Genomic DNA, 9,454 nt, shown 5'->3' on the forward strand with positions numbered 1-9,454 from the left:
TAAACTTCCAAAGCAGAAAAGGGGATAGCATCTATTCCTAGCTGGCACTGCTGCTCACCCAAGAGCAGCAGCGAACATTACGAGAGCATCTGAACAACATGCTTGCTTCATCTTTGGAGCTTCAGAGCAAGCCTGAGAAGCAGGCATTCCTGTTCCTGTGTTAAGCTGAAGAAACTGAAGCTTCTACAAGCAAAGCGTTTAGCACAACGTCACAGGGCTGCTGAAGGGAGTCAAGGGATTGGAACTGCGATTTGCTGACTGACAAGCTAGTAAACTGGAAGCCTGGCTTTGCTACAGATGCCCCTCCATTCAGCACAGACCTGGAAACTCAGCTTAAAAGCACCGGCTGGCCTTTTTTTCTACTGGAGAGCGACCAAAGAGAGGGCAGTGGGCTCTCTCTTGCCAAAGCCACCACCTCCACAGGCACCTGTTCCCATCCCACTGGGGAGGGTACTGAGGAGAGGGACCTTCACGGGTGCTGTGCCCTCGGACAGCCCCTGGTTCTTTCAGCCATGCACTGGTGATGACCGTGTCAGTGCACGCGCCCCGGGCTGAGAGGTGTAGGTACCGTGATGACTGAAAGGCACTTGCTCAAGTACTGTGCCATCGTTCAAGTCTCAGTGACAGTTCCAAAACACCTGACATCACAACACCTGTCCACTGTCCAGACATTGCCCTTCCTCCAACAAAAACTGAGAGTGGGTTTATGGAGGTTTGGCTCAGTGGACAGAGTGTTGGCCTGTGGACTGAAGGGTTCCGGGTTCGGTTCTGGTCAAGGGTACATGCCCGGTTGTATGTTCGATTCCCAGTAGGGGGTGTGCAGGAGGCAGCCGATAGATAATTCTCTCTCATCCTTGATGTTTCTATCTCTCTCCCCGTCTCCTTCCTCTCTGAAACCAATTTTATATATATATATATATATATATATATATATATATATATATATATATATATATATATATATATATATACACACACACACACACACACACACCATCAGAGCTGACAGGGCTGAGAGGTCAACCAGTCCAAACCTCTATAAACCCACTCTACAAATGAGGAAACTGAGATTTAGTTAGAGCGGGGGAGAGACTTGCCCGTTCCCTGGGCACTAACCAGCAGAGTGAAAGCCCTTTCTGAGACCCTTTCACCCCCATTGCCTCGGGCCACCCTCTGACTTCCCTTAGCAAGACAGGTGGGCTGCCTGTGGTGCCCCTGTTGCCAGTTTACAGATAGAAAAACCAAGAGCCAGAGAGACTGGACCAAAGTTATTCTTGCCCAGGAGGATGGTGGCAGCTCAAGTGTCAATGTCGCGCAGATCTGATTAGGCTGGCATGAGACAAGACTTGGTCCTCCCCCTGGGCCTGGGAGAGGGGCCCGGAAGGCAAATAGACCAGGAGGTCTGCTGCTTTATGCTCATATGAAGGAAAGGGGATTCGAGGTGACCACTTCCTGAGCCAGAGTCCAAGAAAACTCAGCATCCCTAGCTGGATTCAGACACAGCTCGTGAAGTGAAGGTGGTACCTAAGGAGCCTGCTGGGGACAGGGGCCACTGGTCCATCCCTTGGGGACCTATGGTGTTCAGAGCCCAGCCTGTGCCCAGGATGACCATTCTCATTGTGGACATGGCAGCTGCACCAGATCCCTTCTTCACGCTCTGAGGCTTTCTTCCAGAGTCTTGACTTGCCCTATGGGGCCCTAACTGGTTCTCCAGCTGGGTCCTGTGATCTGGGACCCTCAGAGCCCTGGAATCTATGAACCCACTGGAGGCAAGACCAGGGAGAGGAAAAATGAAAACTGTGCCAGCCAGTTTGGGACAGAGATGGAGGCCACAGCTCAAGCCACTCAGCCTATAACTCCATGTGGGATTTAGAGAGTCACAGACCAGCTGATGCTGAGTCCACTTAGGATCCTTCAGAGAGTCCTGAGGGAAACGGGGGAGGGATGAGGAGGTACCTGCATTGCATGTCTCACCCTTCCAATAAGGCCTTCTCTATCTCAATTCCCTTTTTGGTAGCCTCAAGCAATTCGGGTTAGATCCAGCCCAGGGCTTCATTACAGGCTGGACAGCTCCCAACTGAAGGCTGGATTTCTGATATGCCAGACGCCTTTTCCCAAGTCCAGGCCACTCCTCACCCACAGCAAGTTTCCCAGGACGTGACCCCGATCTGACCCTGGCCAGTGAGCCAGTCGGGCAGGGAGGAAAAGGAGCGAGAAGGCGGTACGGGGCAGATGCTGATGAGCCCGCGTATCCACCACCCCTGGCTGCGGCATTTTCCCCAAAGCCACAGTCGAATACCTCTCCGAATCCCGGAAACCCCGCATCGAGGCCTGATTCCATCGCGGCCACCGGCTGTTCCCCCGCGAGCCGCCCGCACGGTACTCACCTGGGCCGCGGTGCCGGTGCCGGTGCCGGGAGAAGGGGAGCCCGCATGAGGCGTGAAGCTGGGGCGGGTCCGAATCTGCCCGCTCCAGACGCGCTCTCCGGCCGGCCCGGTTGCGGCGCCGAGTCTAAAGGAGAAGAGGGGACGGGAGACGAGCCGGGCCGTGCGCAGGGGACAGCTCCGTGCCCGCTGTAAACCGCGGGCGCGGGGCGGGCAGGAGGAGCAGCCGTGCTGGAACCGAATCCGGTGCGCACGCCGCCTCCCGCTGCAGCCGCCGGGACCGCGGGGATCTCAGCCCGCTGACAACCGCACCGCGGAGGGGAAAGCGCGCGGGCGAGCTGCAGCTTCTTGGAGCCCGAGCGCCTCCCTCCCGTAGCCCGCAGTCCTCGCCGCCGCCTCCGGCCTCCCGGGCGGGAGACGGGCAGGAATTCGGCTCGCGTGGAGAGTAGGACCCGCCGGGCTCCGAGCCTCCAGCGCCCGGGAAAAGAGGGGCCCACGGAGCCCGGACCAGAGGGGGTGCGGCCCCACGGCCACCCCCGCGCCACTCCCCCACGTGGCGGCCGCGCCCCCGGGGCGTGAGTGTGTACGGGGATGGCGGGGGGCTGTGAATGAAGCCCCGGCGGCCAATCAGCGCGGCCAGCGCGCGGGACCCCGGGAGGGAGGCCCAATGGCGAGCTGCGGGCGGCCGGGCCGAGCGGCAGGCGGGCGCGGGGGGCGGGGGCCGGGGCCGGGGGGAGGGAGGCAGCTCCGCGGGCAGCCAATGGGCGGCGGGCGGGGTGGGGCTCCGGAGCGCTGAGCGGGTCGAGGCTTTAAGCCGGCGGAGCGCGGCAGCGGGGCCCGCAGACGGAGCGAGGCGGCGGCGGCGGCGCGGCGGGGCGCGGGGCGGCATGGCCACCACCGCGCAGTACCTGCCGCGGGGCCCCGGCGGCGGGGCCGGGGGCACCGGACCGCTCATGCACCCGGACGCCGCGGCGGCAGCGGCGGCGGCGGCGGCGGCCGCCGAGCGGCTGCACGCGGGGGCCGCGTACCGCGAAGTGCAGAAGCTGATGCACCACGAGTGGCTGGGCGCGGGCGCGGGCCACCCCGTGGGCCTAGCGCACCCCCAGTGGCTACCGACGGGAGGCGGCGGCGGCGGCGACTGGGCCGGCGGTCCGCACCTGGAGCACGGCAAGGCAGGAGGCGGCGGCACCGGTCGAGCCGACGACGGCGGCGGCGGCGGTTTCCACGCGCGCCTGGTGCACCAGGGGGCGGCCCACGCGGGCGCGGCGTGGGCTCAGGGCGGCGCGGCGCACCACTTGGGCCCGGCTATGTCGCCGTCGCCGGGGGCCGGCGGGGGCCACCAGCCGCAGCCGCTCGGGCTGTACGCTCAGGCGGCCTACCCTGGGGGCGGCGGCGGCGGCCTGGCCGGGATGCTGGCGGCGGGCGGCGGGGGCGCGGGGCCGGGCCTGCACCACGCGCTGCATGAGGACGGCCACGAGGCGCAGCTGGAGCCGTCGCCTCCGCCGCACCTGGGCGCCCACGGACACGCACACGGACACGCACACGCCGGGGGCCTGCACGCGGCGGCGGCGGCGCACCTGCACCCGGGCGCCGGCGGCGGGGGCTCGTCGGTGGGCGAGCACTCGGACGAGGACGCGCCCAGCTCCGACGACCTGGAGCAGTTCGCCAAGCAGTTCAAGCAGCGGCGCATCAAGCTGGGCTTCACGCAGGCCGACGTGGGGCTGGCGCTGGGCACGCTGTACGGCAACGTGTTCTCGCAGACCACCATCTGCCGCTTCGAGGCCCTGCAGCTGAGCTTCAAGAACATGTGCAAGCTCAAGCCGCTGCTCAACAAGTGGCTGGAGGAGACCGACTCGTCCAGCGGCAGCCCCACCAACCTGGACAAGATCGCGGCGCAGGGCCGCAAGCGCAAGAAGCGCACGTCCATCGAGGTGGGGGTCAAAGGCGCGCTCGAGAGCCACTTCCTCAAGTGCCCCAAGCCCTCGGCGCACGAGATCACCGGCCTGGCCGACAGCCTGCAGCTGGAGAAGGAGGTGGTGCGCGTCTGGTTCTGCAACCGGCGGCAGAAGGAGAAGCGCATGACCCCCGCGGCCGGCGCCGGCCACCCGCCCATGGACGACGTGTACGCGCCCGGCGAGCTGGGCCCGGGCGGAGGCGGGGCGTCGCCCCCCTCGGCGCCCCCGCCGCCCCCGCCGGCCGCGCTGCACCACCACCACCACCACCCGCTGCCCGGCTCCGTGCAGTGACCCGCGCGGGCCCGGGCCCGGCTGGCGCGCGGCGGAGCACCGCGCGGCCTGTACTCTTTTTGTTCGGTTGCTTTGGATTTTACAAAAAAAAAAAAAAAAAAAGAAAAAGCCCAGAAACTTTAGAACAAAACCAAACACCCGACGACCTTCTCCGGCGAGCGGCGAAGAGGACGGATAGGCTACGGCGCCTGAACCCCGGAGAGAGAAAGGAAGACCCGGACCGCGCCAACTCGCCCGGGGCATCCATCCGGCCCGCCGCCTGCTCCTTGGCCCCATTCCCTCCACGACCCCCATCCTTGCCTCCCCTCGGGCTGTTCGGGGCCGGATCCCGGCAGCGGCCTCCCCACAGCGACAGGTAACGCGGTTCGGGGTTAGGAATTCCCCGGGAGAGAGGACACGGAGAGAGAAGGGCTCCCCATCCCCTCTCCCCGGCGCGGGTCCCCGAGCCTGCGGTCGAGAGTGGGGAGCTGTCACTTTGCTCGCTCTATGCCTCTTCTCTCCCCAAGAGGATGCGCCCCATTCCCCCGATCCTTCCTCCGGGGCTTGGTGGTTTTTTTTTTTTACGGTTTTTATTTATTCGCGGAGCCTCTCGGCTCCTGGGGTCCTTCTAACTCCGCCCGCGCCCTTAATTTAAATCGCTGTATTACTGTATTTATCGGGGCCCCGGAGGAGAGGCCGCGAGAGCCGCGTCTGTGTATAAAAAAAAGAAGAAGAAAAAAAAAAAGCAGGAAATAGCCAAAGCTTTACTCTAGCCTAATTTATTTTTTTTCCTCTTGCCGTCCTAGCCCTACCCCAAAAAGAGCAAAACCAACGAAAAGAAAAAATAACACAAAAACTAACAAAAAAAAAATTTTTTTTTGAGTGCTCATTTTCGTTTCGTTTTATCGGAGCTCCAACTCGGTTCCGGCCACGCCGTAGGGGTCTGCGCTCCCACCCACAACCCCGATGGCAAGGGGCTTCTGCCCCCGCTGCAGACTGACCACCGCACCACAGGGTCCCCGCTCCCCGCGGGGCCCTGCCCTCCTGGCCACAAACAAATGCAACTTGGAAAAGTTGGAGGTATTTTTTAACCAGCTGTAGAAATAAGCCGTTCCCTGAAAGCCTTCTGCCTGAGTCCCTGCAGCTTCCGTCTGCTCCTTTGCAGCCCCCTGGGATGGGGGAGGCTGGGAGAGAAAATTCCCCTACTTTGGGGTGAGGTGGGGAACCATGTAAATATGTGAGATATGTACACACTGGCGGGGAGAAGAAACATTTTTTGTGCTTGATTTTTATTTTTTGGTTTTTCCGGGTTGCCCTCCGTCCCCCATCCGAAAGGATTTTGTACACCGACTAATCCGAAAAAGATATTTTAATATGATTTCCAGATTTCTGACCGTCTCTATTTATTTTCTGGATGTGTCTGGAGCTTCCCCCTCCTCCATTCCTTGTTTTTTTGTTTGTTACCGTTGGAATTTAAATTTTATTTTTATTATTTTTTTGGAACAATGTTTTGGTGCATTCTCTTTGTATCTTTATTGCAAAAATAATAATAATAATAACGTAGACTGGGAAGTTCCCTTTATATTTATGTTATAGTAAATATTTTATTACTCACATAAACATGTACCCCAGGGCTGTGTCCTGTCCTCTTTACTACCAGGGCCGGGTGGGTTTGTGGGTAAAATGTTGGGGTACCCTGGCTCACCTCCCCCAAAGTCTTGGCCTTCCTATTGTAGAGAAAGGTAACCACACCACCCTTCTTCCAGGCCAGTATTGGGACCTCCTGTTCCCTGGGCCACATCGGGGCCCCTGCCTCAGGTGAGTGAGTTTAGGAAGATGAAGCTGGCCCCAGTCCCCTCCCACAGACTATCCTGAGACCGGACCTGGGCCAGGACGGGGAACCGCAGGCACCAGGCTGAATCAGGGCCAGCGTTCCTCAGGCACAACTCCCCTGCTCTTCTTAGCCCAGCGAGAAACCACCTGGACCTGGACCATGAGCCTGGCATCTCTGTATCCCCCAACCCAACCCTGACTTTGGTTCCAGTTCACACTCCTAGTGTGAGGCCTGGGCCAAGCTGGAGGCTGGCTCAGGCCCCACCAGCCCGTCCCAGCTGGCTCTCCAAACTCAAGCATCGTGGTACCTAAACCTCCTTGGACCCACTGGCGGGTCCTGCCCTGGTCCTTCGTGAGCTGAGTGGACCTAGGGAGGAAACCCTACCTGTTTGCTTCGACAAAGGCTTCTCGGCAAACAAACCAGCTGCCTCAACTTCTCCTGCCGAAGAATGGGGGCATAAACACCAAAAGCTCTGCCATCTCCTCTCTGGGGATGGATACCCAAGGACTACTGCCCACCCCGGTACCCCCATCCAGGGCGTGATGCATATGCCTATGGGAGGACTCCACAGTGTGTAGTCACGACCTGGGTGGAGGGCACAGACACCCTCAGACGTCCCCTTCTCAAGCCTTCGGCGGCAACATGCCCCCTCCCCAGGGTCAGGGTGGTGGAGGCAGATCAGTGTTCCAGGCCCGAAGCTCAAAACTACCCGTGTCCCGGCCAAGACCTTCCCTTAAAACAACTCTTTTTAAAAACACAAATAAATAACACAGCCTGTTTTCTCCCGTCTTTCTTTTCCCTCCTCAAGAGAAACTGTATGAGGTTTCTTTTACTCTGCGTGGAGACAGCGCGTGAAGGCACAATTGCTGGAACGGGGAGAAAGTTGTGTCCCCGGTGAGGGTGTATGGGTGGCCACCAGGAAAGCTGCCAACTCCCAAGCCTGTGAGAGCTAGTGCTCCCACGCCCCCGATGGTGCCACGCTGAGAGTTCTGGTGACTGTCTGGGCTCTGCCTCTCTCTCAATCTTGGGAGAATTGTCTCGGCAAGTACAAAGTTCTCCAATGCCAGACCCCTCACTCTGCTCCTTATTTTTTCTCCCACTTTCACTCCAGCCTAGTGAGCAATTAGCCCTGTAATTGGCACCCGTGCCCCAGCCAGTCCCCATCCTGGCAGGCCAGTGAGCCTCCCCAGGCTTCTTAAAGAGGTAGCCAGGAATGTATGGGCCAGTGAGGTGACAGCATGGCCCAGAGCATCAGGCCACCCTAGCTTGGCCCCTCATTTCCTGCTCCATGAAGTACGGTACCTCAAAGCGGTCCCACACTCCCTCCTCACATCTCCATTCCTGTGTTTGTTCCACCCTCCCGGCCCCGAAATGGAAGCACATGGAGCTCGCTCAGCGCGCCGCCCTGAGCCTCAGCGGGTTTGGAGGTTGGAGAGGGTGACTGGGAAGACGGGGGTCTTTCACTGGCCTTTGCCTGCAGCTGACACCAATTGATTGATTGATTTCCCAATTATCTGCTTAATCCTGTACAAGAGGGTGGATTTATTATTTAAGCAAGTCAACTCAAAACCAGCAAAACAATGTGGCCTCCCAAGAACCAGCAGCAGCTGACAGGTAGAACAAAAAGATGGAGGGGAAAGTAGAAAAGGGGACGGAAGAAAATCTTCCACTTGGTGAGGATTTTGCTTAATGAGACACCAGCCTGGGACAGCTACCCAGGAACCAACCTCTAGTCACTGAAGGCCCCCCTGACTCTTTCCCTGCCTCTGGCCTGGGAGGAGGGTAGAAACCGTAGCACATTGGACCATTAAGGAAAAGCCATAGGGAGAGAGCTATTTAACCCTGCAGTCTTAACCCCCTGGATAGAGTTTAGGAAAAAGACACAGGCCCCTGCGAGCTTGACTGAGCCGCTTCTGCATGCCCTGCGTGTGTGGGTCTACCTGCTCATTCCAGAGAGCCTCAGGCTTCCTTTTGTCCAAGACGGGGAGAAGTCCCTAGCATCAGCCTTCGAGGAAGGCCACGCTTTCCTGAGCTGACTTTCTGATTCGGAATTTTCCGATCCCATCTTCCTTCCTCGTTTGAGCAACATTACTTTCTATGATCATGTGGCCACATGTTCTGTTAGCGCTTCCCTCTCCTCATGTGAACTTCTGTGTGTGTTGGTGTGTGAATGTGTGTGTGTGCCTCTGTGCCTGCAAATCCATAGCCACTCCCAGAGGGAGGAGAGGGAAAAGAAAGTCTACACTACACCAAGAATGCTTTGAGCTGGAAGAATATGTGCAGGGCGGGGGTTGGTCAACAACAGGAAGAAAGAAGGTGACCACGACGGTCATCCAGGCAAACCCAGAAGGAGCCCTACACTGTACCTCAAGGACCCCCACCTTCTGCCCTGGCTTATATGTTGCCTGACTTAGGTCTGGCACAATCCTCCCTTGAGCCCAGGACTCGATTGCATGTCCACTGGACTAGCTGACCCCAACCACGGCTACGCACTTAGAGCTGTTTGGAACCGAATCTCCTCTGCAGAGGCTCTGGGCCTGCATATGGGGTGTGTCAAGCCCCCAGTGATGCACCCAGGCCCTGGCTCTCCCCAGCAGGGCTAGAGCTTCAGAAAGGAGACTCACCCGAGCAGGAGAAGGAGAGAGAGGGGGTTTGTTATCTGGGCTCAATTGTTCCTCCTAAACTTAACAAGAGGATTCACCCAGACCTCCGGCTTAGTGACTGAAGCCAGAGTGGCCGTCAGTCTTATCCCCGCCTGATGTATTTGAAAACCCCGGAGTTAGTGTTTGGCCAGCCGATCAGGGCTCTTCCTGCTGCCTGGGATGGCGGCCTCCATGTGGGAGGACTGCCCTCTATTGGTCCCTGAACTGGGACGTGGCAACAGTCACCAGGGCCATCTCACAGATGGGTGTCCCCCAAACAAGTCAGCTTCAAGTTGCCTATTCTACGGGAGTGCCAGGTACAGCACAGTCAACTAGCACCTCCAAGGGTGCAGTCCTGCTTCTCACACG

The 9,454-nt window shown here is 59.1% G+C and overlaps 1 protein-coding gene across 2 annotated transcripts; it reads left to right on the plus strand.

Annotated features, from left to right (window-relative positions):
- The first annotated feature begins 3,200 nt into the window (after positions 1–3,200).
- On the plus strand, positions 3,201–6,673 carry POU3F1 (POU class 3 homeobox 1). 2 transcript variants are annotated; one of them, XR_006742213.1, is made up of 2 exons: positions 3,201–4,985; positions 6,376–6,673. XR_006742213.1 is itself a non-coding variant. In XM_036445509.2 (1 exon), exon 1 carries the CDS (start codon positions 3,272–3,274, stop codon positions 4,628–4,630), a length of 1,359 nt encoding a protein of 452 aa, XP_036301402.1. In that variant the 5' UTR covers positions 3,201–3,271; the 3' UTR covers positions 4,631–6,241. The 2 variants fall into 2 exon arrangements, 1 of the variants encoding a protein (XP_036301402.1); XM_036445509.2 differs by lacking the exon at positions 6,376–6,673 and having other exon boundaries at positions 3,201–6,241.
- Positions 6,674–9,454: the final 2,781 nt, after the last annotated feature.

The sequence above is a fragment of the Pipistrellus kuhlii genome, unplaced genomic scaffold (assembly GCF_014108245.1).
Source record: "Pipistrellus kuhlii isolate mPipKuh1 unplaced genomic scaffold, mPipKuh1.p scaffold_m20_p_2, whole genome shotgun sequence".
In the NCBI taxonomy this organism is placed as follows: Eukaryota; Metazoa; Chordata; class Mammalia; order Chiroptera; family Vespertilionidae; genus Pipistrellus; species Pipistrellus kuhlii.

Coding starts and splice junctions, on each gene's coding strand:
- POU3F1 (XM_036445509.2), top strand. CDS start 3,272: ATGGCCACCACCGCGCAGTACCTGCCGCGGGGCCCCGGCGGCGGGGCC.